We start from the raw sequence: 13,240 nt of genomic DNA, 5'->3' as shown, positions 1-13,240 counted from the left end.
TATTTGAGAGCTATGATGTTCAGGCATTCACTATTCTAGGCCTTGTAATGAAAAAGATAGTCACCCCTGGTATCCAAGATCAGGAAATCAAGCAAACAATCGATCAAGCAGATTAATCAAGTGAACTGACAATTTCCTCTTTATGAAGAGGGAATATTTATATACTAATAACACTAATTTTGGAAAATGGATAATCTTTTCATGCCAAAGTATTCTGAAGTATTTAATAGAGGTTCTACTAAATGAAAGCAAAAACAAAAACAATACGAACTTACCAATAAGAAAATCAGCAAAAGAAAAATGAAAAAAGATATAAAGCCACAATTCATCAAAGATATGGATGTTCAATTTCATTTGCAATCAAAGAGACACAAATTCACACACATACCCACAAAAATATTGAAGAAATAAACTATCTGCTTTTATATACACACAGAAGCATAAATGAACACATTCTGTAAGATCTATCTGGCAGTATTAATAGAAATTTTAAGTGTGCATACACTACGACCTATTAACTCCTTTTCTACAAATTAAAAAAAAAGCAACAATCTAGGAGTTCCCATCATGGCGCGCAGGGGAAACAAATTTCAACTAGGAACCATGAGGTTGCGGCCTTGCTCAGTGGATTAAGGATCCGGCACTGCCCTGAGCTGTGGAGGAGGTCGCAGATAGGGCTTGGATCTGGCTTTGCTACAGCTGTGGTATAGGCTGGTAGTTGTAGCTCTGATTGGATCCCTAGGCTGGGAACCTCCAGATGCCGCAAGTGCGGCCCTAAAAACCAAAAAAAAAAAAGCAACAATCTATACATATATTCAACATATGACATTCACCAACACAAAAAACTACGTACAAGGATGAGCACTTGTACGCACTTGCACTTGTAACAGCCAAACATCCACCACCAATGGGAACAGGGAAAACGAACTATATAATCTATTCATATAGTAGAAAATAATTCAAATACACAGAAGCTGTAAATATACTGATATAAAGATGAGTCAGGAGTTCCCAGCGTGGCGCAGTGGTGAACGAATCCGACTAGGAACCATGAGGTTGCGGGTTCGATCCCTGCCCTTGCTCAGTGGGTTAACAACCCGGCATTGCCGTGAGCTGCGTGCGGTGCAGGTTGCAGACTCGGCTCAGTTCCCGCGTTGCTGTGGCTCTGGCGTAGGCTGGTGGCTACAGCTCCAATTCGACCCCTAGCCTGGGAACCTCCATATGCCGCGGGAGCGGCCCAAGAAATAGCAAAAAGACAAAAAAAAAGAAGATGGGTCAAGTAAACTATAACTAGCATTATCCTAGTTTCTTTTCTCTATATATTCCGAGGACAACTAGGGATCTTTTTAAACTATTAACACACTTATGACACTTTTATAATTTGAAAGATAATCTATTACAAATAGCAGGAAAGGTATGCTGGCAAGGACAAACTTACATGTACTGAAAAAAAAAATACAAAATGATACTTCTACCTACCACTCCCAGCAAAAATGTGTTTTAAAAGCCAACAACTAATCTGTGTATATTCAAAACACAAAAGTGAAATTGAAAAATATTATACACATTATTTCAATGTAGCATGTATCAATATACAGACAAAACATTTATGGTTCAAAGATGAAAAATGTTTTAAAAGCAACTATGTTTAATTATGCTTAGGCAGTTAATGACCAAGTCATTTTCAAAGGTAGGTCAATAACCTGTTTCAGAAATTAAGAAATTACAAATATTTAATTTATTTAATACCCATATATCTGTGTTTCATCCAGCTTAATTTGAAAGAAGTGAAAACAGTATTACTAATTCAGAACAAGTAAAGTAGCTTCACACTCACAAAGTAGTGGTATAATCTGACCTGTTTCACTGTAACTCTTATTTTAAAATGATAGCCATAATTCATTGAAATAAAAGATGAGTTCCCATAATATCTAAGTACTACCTATCTGCTTCTGCACTATTTAACAATATCCCCGGAGTTCCCATAGTGGCTCAGCAGAAACAAATGTGACTAGTATCCATGAGGAAGCGGGTTCAATCCCTGGCCTCCCTCAGTGGGTTAAGGATCCAGTGCTGCCCTGAACTATGGTGTAGGTGGCAGAGGCAGCTTAGCGTTGCTGTGGCTGTGGTGCAGGCCAGCAGCTACAGCTCCGATTCAGTCCCTAGCCTGGGAACATCTATGTGCCTCAGGTGAGGCCCTTAAAAAAACACCCAAGAGGTACTCTTAGGCACATTCATTTCAACAGTAAATCTTACATATTTCTAATACATAGCATGTGGCTTCATCTGGGTATGGGCTTTAAAAAAAAATTAGTACTTATAAGTAAATATATGCATACAATTAAATGATGTTCAATAATACAACAGGGTAGACAGTGAAAGTAAGTCTCCCTCCAATTCCAAATCCCCAAGGGCAGCTCAAAGATAAAGCTTTAATTTCTCCCAAAAGAAAAGTATTTTGGCAACAATACCTAAAACCAAAGCTTAAGGATTTGATATTTTAAACCAAACAAACTTAAAAGTGGGGAACAGTACATACAGCAAAACGGTTATCTGAATTACACTATCTTGTTGCAAAATCCCATGTCATTAAGTATCTGAAGAAAAAAACAAAAGCATTTATGCTACCTAAAAATACAAATGAAATCCCTTCAAATAAAAATTGACCGTAAATATGAATTCATGGTTAACATAGACACAATACATCAGATTAGGTATTGTCACCACCCAAATTGTTAATAACAATCTAAATACTGAACAATTCAACTTTACAAATACTTCGTTCCTTCAATGAAGGAAACCGTAAAAATACAAAGTCCTAAAAAGAGAAATATTTAAAACAACATAGAGTATGACACACAGCCATTTAAAGGTCAGTTTCATTTCAGTGAAGAGTAACTTTCCAGAGCCATGTTTTACAAAGGGCTAAAATGGTTACTTACTGAGGGGAAAAAAAGGACTCCAAAAAATATTCTTAAAATAAAAAGTCACTAAGCTGAATTCTTCCATAAATTGTTATTTTTCATTTTAAAAGAAATGTTACTTATCTCAATGTTAAACAGGTTCTAGACAAAGTATAAAAATTTATAACATTAAGTAAAAAATGGAAAGAAAAAATTTTAAAATATTTCCTGATATCATTTCCACTGTCATACACATTTAAAATCTAAAATGCCACAAAACCATATAAAGATGATTCGAGTTTCAAAAAAAAAAGGTGTAACTATTTTAAATATATGTAAGCTGGAAATCAGTAACTACTATATATACCACAAGAGACAGAATTTATTCTAATGGATAATCAGTTATTAAAGAACCAGACACATCAGAACTAAGAGAACAATCACTGTTCAGCTAAAAATTAAACCTTTAAAAGTAGAATTAAATGCATACCCATTAAATCCAGTGACAATTTTCAGTATTCTTTCCTTCATTTCATCAAAAGGAATATATTCGACATTAGGGTTAGGAGGACCTCTTGGTTCAGGAGCTGAAGTTCTGAAATCATCCATCACTTTCTCCAGTTTGAAAATAAAATAGCCTTTAAATTGGGACCACTGAATCCTATAAGTAAAAAATTTTGAAAATGTAATACCATGTAGCTTGAACACAAAGCACAAATACAGCTTAAGATTTGGACAAGGAGTAGTGGGAGTGTGTTTCTTCAGTATCCTGTACCAGGCCTGATCAATATGACTCACACACTCCAACTTGGTTCCTTCTAAATTCTCCCTACTCCCGACCCAAACAAAATCTAAATCTCAGCTTAAAATCTTTAAAATTAACTATTTCTCAATTAAAGCTTATTGTCTAAGTCCCATTCTTCACATTTTTAAAACATTATTTTGACTCTGTTCCTCATAAAAACCTAACCAGGGAGGTGTTACTGCCCCCATTTTAAAGTAGGTTACTAGAAACTAGCCCAACTTTACAGTGATAATTTTAACTGGACAAATCAGAATGACTCCATACCTCAAGTTGTTATCATCCAAGCCATAATGCTTATAAGACTAGTAAATATTTCTTGTCTTGTATCTGATGAGTACCAAAAAAAAACCCTTTAATTTCTCCTTTTTCTTTTGCTTTCAACTAATTTTTTAAATATTTTGTCATTTAAAAAGTATTTATCATAGGGTTCTATCCAAAATGTATCTTGCAAAGTAAAAATACATAATATCCTTATGTACATTCCATATCTATTCATGAATTTAACATCTTTTTATCCCGGTCCCCTCACATTCTACCACTAATATAAGGAAATTTTATGCTGATACCAGCCTGAATAGCCTAAATTACAGGAAATACAAGAGTGAGGAATGGCAACCATTTCTCCAAACATCTTAGACAAGAGACTACTCAGGCAAGATAAGACTACTACTCCATAGTCACTCTTCCATTCCATCCAGCAATCCTATAAACTAAGGCAGCAATTCTCTAAGTGTGGCCCAAGAGGTCAAAGCTATCTCCCTAAGAATAGAGATAACTTTTTCACTGAGTTGACATCTGCAACGATGATAGGTGCAAAAACAGCAGTGAGTAAAACGGACGATACTTGCACAAATCAAGGCAGCAATACCAAACAATACTGGTAGTGATTACCTTCTTGTGTGGCTTGGATCCAGTGTTGCCATGGCTGGCCTCAGCTGCAGCTCCAATTGAGCCCCTAGCCTGGGAACTTCCATATGCTTCAGGTGTGGTCATAAAAACAAACAAAACAAACAAAAAAAAACCTTGTGCATCAAAGGGACACTATCAGAAAGAGTGAAAAGGCAACCCACAGAATGGGAGAAACTATCTGCAAATCATCCATCTGGTAGAGTGTAAATATTCAGGATATATATAGAACTCCCACAACTCATCAGCAAAAAACCAAACCAACTTATATAAAAATGGGCAAAGTATATTAACAGGCATTTCTTTAAAGATCTACAAATGGCCAACAAGCAAATGGAAAGATTAAATGTTAATCATTTGGGAAATGAACATCAAAATCACAGGAAGATAGAACTTCATTCACATCCGTTACATTAACTATTTTAAACACACACATAAAATAACAACCACTGCCCAGTATGTAAAGAAACCCTTATTCATTGCTTGTGGGAATATAAAATGGTGAGGACACTACGGAAAACAGTATGGTGGGTCCTCCTAAAAAAAAAAAAAAAAAAAAAAAAAAAAAATTAAAGAATTTACCGAATGATTCAGCAATTCCATTTCTGGACACTCCAAAAATGTGAAAACAGAAACTCAATCACACGAAATTCACTTATACGCAACGGTAGGAACTACCCAAATGTATAAACAAAATGTACAATATATATGTAAAATGAAATACGGCCTTAAAGAAGGAAATTCTGACACATACTACAACAAAGAATCTTGAATACATTATGCTAAACCCTCGAAGTAAACCAGACACAAAAGAATAAATATTTTGATTCCACTTGTCAGAGGTAATCCAGAATAGTCAAATTCAGAGAGACAGCAGAAGGGCATTTGTCAGGGGCTTGGAAAAGGAATGGGTAAGAGGTTATTGTTTAATGAGTTGCAGAGTTTCAGAAGACAGATAAATAGCCAATAAGCACACAAAGATTCTTAACATTATTAGCCAGTACTCATCAAAATCACAAGATAGCATTTCTCACCCACTAAGGCTGTTATAATAAAAATGATGGACAATAACAAGTGCTAGAGAGGATGAAGGTCAAGTGGAAACCTATACATGGATGGAAATGCAAAATGGTGTAGCCATTTTGGAAAAGTTTAGCTTGGCAGCTTCTCAAAAAGTTAAACAGAGCTGATATGTAACCTGACAACTCCACTCTGTTAAATGAGTGAATTACATGGCAGGTAAATTTTATTATTATTTAAAAAATTCATTCAGGGTCATTATTTAAAGCTATTTATATGATTACCTTTTCCCTCCTTTCCCAAGTTTTTTTCTGGGAAGGAGAATTTGAGGTTTAACAATCAGGAGGTGGCACATTGTAATTTTTGACTTGCCTAATATTAATTTCTGTGTACTATACTACTGTCAGTGATTACTAAAATTTAATCTTTAAATTTCACTACACTCCCTACAGACATTTAACTAATACTTAAACACACCAGGTAAGGTTACTGAAATAGGAGTCTTAAACTTTTCATTTCTTAAATTAAGAATTCTTCCTGTAGTTTTAACAATCACCCACTTAGTCATAACCTGTTTCACGAATTAGAATTTCCATACACACACAGTTTTCTAACCCATCTTCCCATTAACTGTTTGCAAATCTACCCATGACATCCAAACATCAACAACATATTAATAGGAATAGGGAGAGGAGAAGTGAAGGAAACTAGTAGGTAAAGCAAAACTATGAGGAGCATCAAAGACTCTAGATCAGTCAGGAATTAAATGCCATAAAATCAATTACGTACAACTTGTATTTTAAGTTTCGAATGTATCAGGTAAAGTTATCCTAAATCAGATCTGAGATGCAATTCAAAAGTTACTGTGCCATATACAATAGAAAAAATACGTGTGGAAAAAATGGAAGAATGCATTTTGATGCAACACAACCATCTGATAAAAACAAAAGCAGAAAATGCATCACTGGAAATTATGTAATTTGAGCACAAAACCACGCCATGAATAAATCAACTAAAAATTTGGCAACAAAAATAATTTTCCTAGTAATGTACTCATTCCATAAAAAGCTAAAAAACAAACAAAAAAACCCTTATTTTTCAAATGAAAATAAATTACTCTAAACAGATGCTCATGAAACATAAACACATATTCAACTTGAGAATCAATTCTTTCACATAAAAATTTCCTCCCAAGATAAAATACATACTCAGAATTTAAATCTACTTGGCTAGAATTAAGTATTTAATGAAATTCATTATCCATTAATTTTTTTAAGTAACTTCAACTCCCTCTTCTTCTCTTTCCCTTCCACTTTCCCCTTTATGCAGCTTTTCCTCTAGAAAGGCAAAACAACTCAGATAAATATATCCTCCTACCAACACCACAATGACCTTTTTCTTCCAAAGGAACTCACAAGTCTATACTAAAACGAACATATTTCCCTGACAATGCTCAGGTTAAAGGTATTTTTTCACAGGTTCAAGAGCAAAATCCAACTGTTATTTCCTAGCCAGTTCTAGAACATTTTAGGGGGAAGTATCAAGTCACATCCTAACTTGCTGCCTCTTACAGTTCCAAATTCTACTAAGATTACTCCCTATTTAGCCTGTTTCCACCCAAAATCTGTGTGGAAAGCTAACAAAAGAGAACATGGGAGTGCTGTAATTACCTCCAAGGAACAGCACATACTGTACCACTTGTAAGCAAAGGGGAATATGGAAAAAGACAAATGAAAGAAAACAAAGGAAATTTAATGGGACAGTCATTGACACACAGTGACAGACTTTGAATCAGGACACAAAGTGTCAAAGAATTCAGCCTTAACTTTCTGAATGAAGCAAACAAAGACAAGTATATTTAATCTAAATATTGAATTACATGAGCGAAAGAAGAGCAAAAATAAGAACACAACTGCTTACACAAAATCATGACATTTTCATGAACTATAAAAATACAAATTACTAGTTCAGAAAACCTCTACGAGTGGGGCCCAATCTAAAGAGCATTCCTTTTGCCTAATTACAAAGTATATATATTATACTTTATTGAGCAAATATTAAAATATATCAGTGGAAGAGACAGCCCAGAAACAGGCCCACGCATAAATGGGAACTTGCTATATGCACAGACTTTTCAATAAATATTTTGAGAAATGACAAAACTACTACAAAATTTTACTAGAGTTTAAAAATTAAAAAGACGTCTGGTCTGTCTTCCCTTCTTCTGATTCCATAAATAGGATAGTCACTGGAAAAATTTATATAACACAGAAAGACAGAAACAAAATGAAAACTGTCCATAATGTGCCCAGTAATCATTACTAAAGTACATTTTTACTCCATTTTTTCACCAATATTTATTTTTTAAAAGAATCTAGGTTTGCTTCCAGCACATTACAGTTAAAAATAACTATGGTTAAAATCCCAGTAACAAACTTTGTAGGTGTGGAAAGTAACATGTCTTTTCTATCAAAGGAAATCTTGGTTACTCCATTTTGCTCTGGTTTTGGCTGAAACACCCCCTACGACCCCTTTCTTCTTTACCTCTTTTCCCAGCAACAATTTGTTTCAGGCCAACCGGGAAGAGTGTGCGCCCTGACCTGACCAATGGGAAGGGGACAGGTAAATCACCTGTGTTAGGGATAAATAAGGGAGAGTCCTTTGTTCTGAGTGCATGCTTTTTGGAGTACCCGTGCCCTTCTGCCGAAGTAAAGAGCCTTGTCGAAATTTCTCCTTGTCCACATGTCTCACTGACGACCTGAGCCAGAGTTATCTTAATTTCCAACATAGGCATCTGTTTATTATCTTGGACAGATTCCAATCAAGTGGAATTACCAAGTCAAAAGTACAAAATATAAACATTTTAGATACATATTTTCAAAAGTCCCTGAGAAACACTCCATCAATTTACAGTGCTGTCAATATAGAAAAACCTATTTTGAAAACTGCATGCTTTCAAAACACTTAAATGTTTAACAGTAGAAAAACACTTTAATTTGTCTTTTATTGATTGCTAGCGAGTGATTTTTTACCTATGTTTACTGGCCACAAGACATTTTTCAGTTTGAGTAAGTCTTTTGCAATCCCTCTCCCCAGAGTTCCTCAATTTTAGCATCACTGACACTGTAAGCCCAACAATTCCTCATCAAAAGGGGATATCCTAATGAATTGTAAAATGGTTGAGCAGTAATCCTTTAAAATTATTTTTTGGGCCACAATTGAAGCATATAGAGGATCCGAGGCTAGGGGTCGAATTGGAACTGCAGCAGCCAGCCTACTCCACAGCCAATGCCTAATCCACAGCCACAGTAATGCCAGATCTGAGCCGTTTCTGCGACCTACATCAAAGCTCACCGCAACGCGAGATCCTTAACCCACTGAGCAGGGCCAGGGATCAAACCAACATCGTCATGGATACTTAGTTGGGTTTGTTACCGCTGAGCCACAATGGGAACTCTGTGAGCAGTAATCCTTGATGTCTACCCATCAGAAGTCAGCAGTGACCAACCTACACCCGCCGCCTTCAAGTTTTGACAATAAAAAATGTCTATAAATGTTGCCAAATGTTCACTGGAGGCAAAAGGTATCCCCAGTTAAAAGCCGCCGCCCACTTGGAGTTCCCACTATAGCACAATGGGATCGGTTGCACCTTGGGAGCACAGGCATGCAGGGTTCGAACCCCAGCCCGGCACAGTGGGTTAAGGATCTGGCATTGATGCAGCTGCGGCTCAGGTAGCAACTGCAGCTTAGAATATGATCCTTGGCCCAAGAACTCCATAGGCTGTAGGGCAGCCAAAAAAGAAAAGAAGACAAAACAAAAACCATTGCCTACTCAGCCTCTTTAAAATTGTCTTTTTCTGACTCTCGTGGTAATATAGAAAAAGTAAAGTTACTCTGTATAACAATTATGAACATAACTTTTGGGTTCTCATACCAACTGCTACAAAAACAAAAGTTGCTGTTTTATATAAATGTTTAAGTGACACTAAAATATTTATCTAATTGTTCCCATTTAAATATTATCTTTGAAACGCCATACATTTCCTCACTCAGAAACTCATATTCGAAAATGGGACAATACCTGCTCCAAAGCAATAAAATTATGAAACAAATTCTGAAGAGAAAGTACTTGCCACTAAAAGTGAATTTTTCAAAAAGTTTTAAATACCTAATGATGATTGTACACACAAAAGATCTCATCATATGGAAGATAAAGCTTCAATAGGTAACACTAACGTTCAGATAATGCCTCAGTATAAACGGGTTTCTTCTTTGGCAACCCGTATATTCATGGTAAGGATTCTAATATGGCTAAAGACTGATGTTCCTCCACACACTGATCTCTCCCTACCAATTAAAACAATAAGTTCAAAAAACAGTGTTCTGGAGTTCCCATCGTGGTGTGGCGGAAACGAATCCAACTAGCAACCATGAGGTTGCGGGTTTGATCCCTGGCCTCTCTCAGTGGGTTAAGGATCTGGCGTTGCCATGAGCTATGGTGAAGGTTGCAGACACAGCTTGGATCTCGTGTTGCTGTGGCTGTGGTATAGGCCAGTCAGTGGCTACAGCTCTCACTCAACCCCTAGCCTGGGAACCTTCATCTGCCACGGGCACGGCCCTAAACAGACAAAAACAAAAAATTAAAAAAAAAAAATAGTTTGGAAAACAAAAGATAATAAATAGAAATAAGACTGCATAAACTATTACATGCAAAGATGTTAGTGATGGTATAGCAGAACCCAGAGAAAAGAGAGATGAAAGGCAGGTTTACAAACATCAAGGAAAAGCTTCAGGACAAAGTTGGACTTTAAGGTGGACCTTAAAAGCATGAGTAGAATAAGGAAAAAGGAAGTGGAACAGTATAGACCTTAAAGACAGAAGGAGTTTAACATGGGCAAATGAATTTTTCAAACTCAGCACTATTGACATTTTAGGCTGGAGGGTTCTCTGTTGTGGTAGGATGTTCAACAACATCTGTGGCCCTCTACACCTTGATGGCAGTAATTCCTACCACAAATTTGACCAAATAGTGACAGCTAAAATGTCTCTAGACACTACCAAATGAACTGGAGGTGGGGGAGCTGCACCCTTTGAAAAGCACTGCAATACACAATCCCTTTAGTTGGAAAGTACACTGGTTTCTCAAAAACCCTAAGGCTGGGAAAATCAGAGGGACAAGACCAAACTCTCACAAAATGTGAAGAACAAAATAGCGTGCGTGTGTGTGTGTGTGTGAAGAAGCAGAAGAAAAATTCTAAAATCTAAGATTCATTCAAAAAATAAACATTCATTAGCATTAAAATCTATCTTATGAATCATTCCAGTCATACAGGAAAATGTGCTGTAGAAATGTGATCTAGAATTTTTTTCTCTGGTGTAGTCGTCTGTTCATTGAAAAAAGTGAAGTAAACAAAACAACAAAAAAACCTTTCCATGTGGACCCAGAGACCAACTCATGTGGTGCAAAACAAAAGAAGCAATGAAATACCAGTTTTTTTAAAGAGGCTGGAGTGAACACACATAAATGATTACTCTTTATAATCTGTTACTGCTATATAAAATGAGTTGACACAGGAGTGGCGGCAGATTATTGTACATTCTAGTACAGAGGTTTCATCTTGGAGAATCCTTTTTAGAGTCTAAAGGTAAAGCTCCAAGTGTCCTTACAGTGTCTGCAATATTGGTTTTTTTATAGTGTGGTAGGTGTCTATTTTGTGCTATTTCATATATAGAGAGATAATTTTTTATTAGTATTCTAAAGTATGCTTCAGTGTTATGGGCTACAATTACTAATAAAGATATAATTATTTAGAAAACATTTTTCTGCATCTACATACTCAAACTGAAGCAAAATAATAAACACTAGAAGTATAGCATCTACTGCAAGAACGATTTGTATTCTGGTCCAAGAATTGTCTGAATATGAGAAAAATGAACACATCAACACTGAAATGGATAACCCTTCCTGAAAATCTCCATCTACATAAAATGAAACTAAGAGGATAAACTGGATTTTTTTTTAAAATAGAAATGTTTTAAAAACAAGTTAACTGACAAGCCCCCACAGTGGCAAAAAGCTAAAAGCTTTTCCTCTAATGTCAATAAGACAAGAATGTGCACTCTCACTAGTGGTAGTGGTAGTCCTAGCCAAAGCAACTAGGCAAGGGGGAAAAAAGGCAACCATGTCTGAAAGGAAGAATAAAACCATCTCTATTTGCAGACTGCATTAGGAGTTCCCATTGTGGCAGCCTCACGGTTCCAAGAGACATAAGGAATTCATACAATGCAATAGTAAGAAACAACTTTATTTGAAAATGGGCAGAGGAGATTTTTTTGCAACCAAGACATTTAATGGCCATCACATACAAGAAAAAGCGCTTAACATTCCTACTCTTCAGGAAAATGCACATGAAAACCACAATGAGCTAACATTTCACATCTATTATGATGGCTATTATCAAAAAGAGGTAAGTGCTGGCAAGGGTGTAGAGAAGGAGAAGCCGTATATTGTTCGTGGAAATATAAACAGGCACAGCCACCATGAGAAACAGCATGGAGATTCCTCAAAAATTAGAGACAACTACTATATGATCCAGAAATCCAACTTCTGGGCATGAAGTGGTAGCCAGGGCCTTGGGGTTGGAGAAACAGGAAGAGGAAGATAAAGGGTACAAACGTGCAACTCTAAGATGAATAAAGTCTGGAGTTCCCGTCGTGGCTCAGAGGTTAACAAATCTCAATGGCATTCAGGAGGCAGGTTCTATTCTTAACCTTGCTCAGTGGGTTAAGGATCTGGCGTTGCAGCTGTGGTGTAGGCTGGCAGCTCTACCTCTGATTCACCTCCTAGCCTGGGAACCTCCATATGCCGCAGGTATGGCCCTAAAAAGGAAAAAAAAAAAAAAAAAAAAAGAATAAAGTCTGAGAATCTAATGCCTAACATGATGACTATAGTTTGGTAACACTATTGTATAACTGAAATCTGCTGACAGTAGAACTTAAATATTCTCATTCAAAATAAAAAAAAAAAAAATCAAAAGAAAAAAGAAAATATATAAATATGTGAAGTTACAGATGCACTAGTTAACTAGATGGGAGGAATCCTTTCTATATATATATATATAGAATCAGCACAATGTTTAACTTTCTTATCAATTTTACCTCAAAAGAGCTGGAGGGGAAAAAAAGGAATGCACTGAGCTCCTCAAATAAAAGGGTTATTAATGTTTTGAAGGGGAAAAAACTACTCATACTTATCAAATAGAATTAGGATTTTTTTAATATGAAAAAATTAGAGCAATAGGAATCTCTATTGAGTTTTCTCAGTATCTGGGTAATTCTGCACAGAAGAACTTCTAATTTAATAATGGCACCATTTCCATTTAACACACTTTTTAAAAGGTTTACTATTTAAGAAACAGAAAAAAAGAAAGGTAAGCTATCAGAAAATCAGGGTAGCATGAGAAGTTCAAGGTTTCCATGATCAGAGCTCAAAGAAAATAAGGACACAGAAAATGGATTTCCATTTTAAATCAAAAAACATTTCCTCTAAACAGAAAATAACAAGCACTGGCAAGGATGTGGAGAAAATGGAATCCCTGTACATTGT

At 36.0% G+C, this 13,240-nt stretch overlaps 1 protein-coding gene across 2 annotated transcripts in view; it reads right to left on the bottom strand.

Moving 5' to 3' along the window:
* The window catches only part of PPP4R2 (protein phosphatase 4 regulatory subunit 2), a 53,293-nt gene that overhangs the window by 15,483 nt on the left and 24,570 nt on the right, over positions 1-13,240 (bottom strand). For both annotated transcript variants that reach the window (XM_021069219.2, XM_084989031.1), the window contains exon 3: positions 3,394-3,564. In XM_021069219.2, the coding sequence (XP_020924878.1) occupies positions 3,394-3,564 (171 nt within the window). The remainder of the gene's footprint in view (positions 1-3,393; positions 3,565-13,240) is intronic.

This window comes from Sus scrofa, chromosome 13, assembly GCF_054392235.1.
Source record: "Sus scrofa isolate SSC_HxYL_T2T_F1_AM1 chromosome 13, Sscrofa_HxYL_maternal_Yorkshire_Landrace_v2.0, whole genome shotgun sequence".
NCBI lineage: Eukaryota > Metazoa > Chordata > Mammalia > Artiodactyla > Suidae > Sus > Sus scrofa.
The sequence above is the reverse complement of the archived record's forward strand: the minus strand, read 5'-3'. Positions and strand labels throughout refer to the sequence as shown.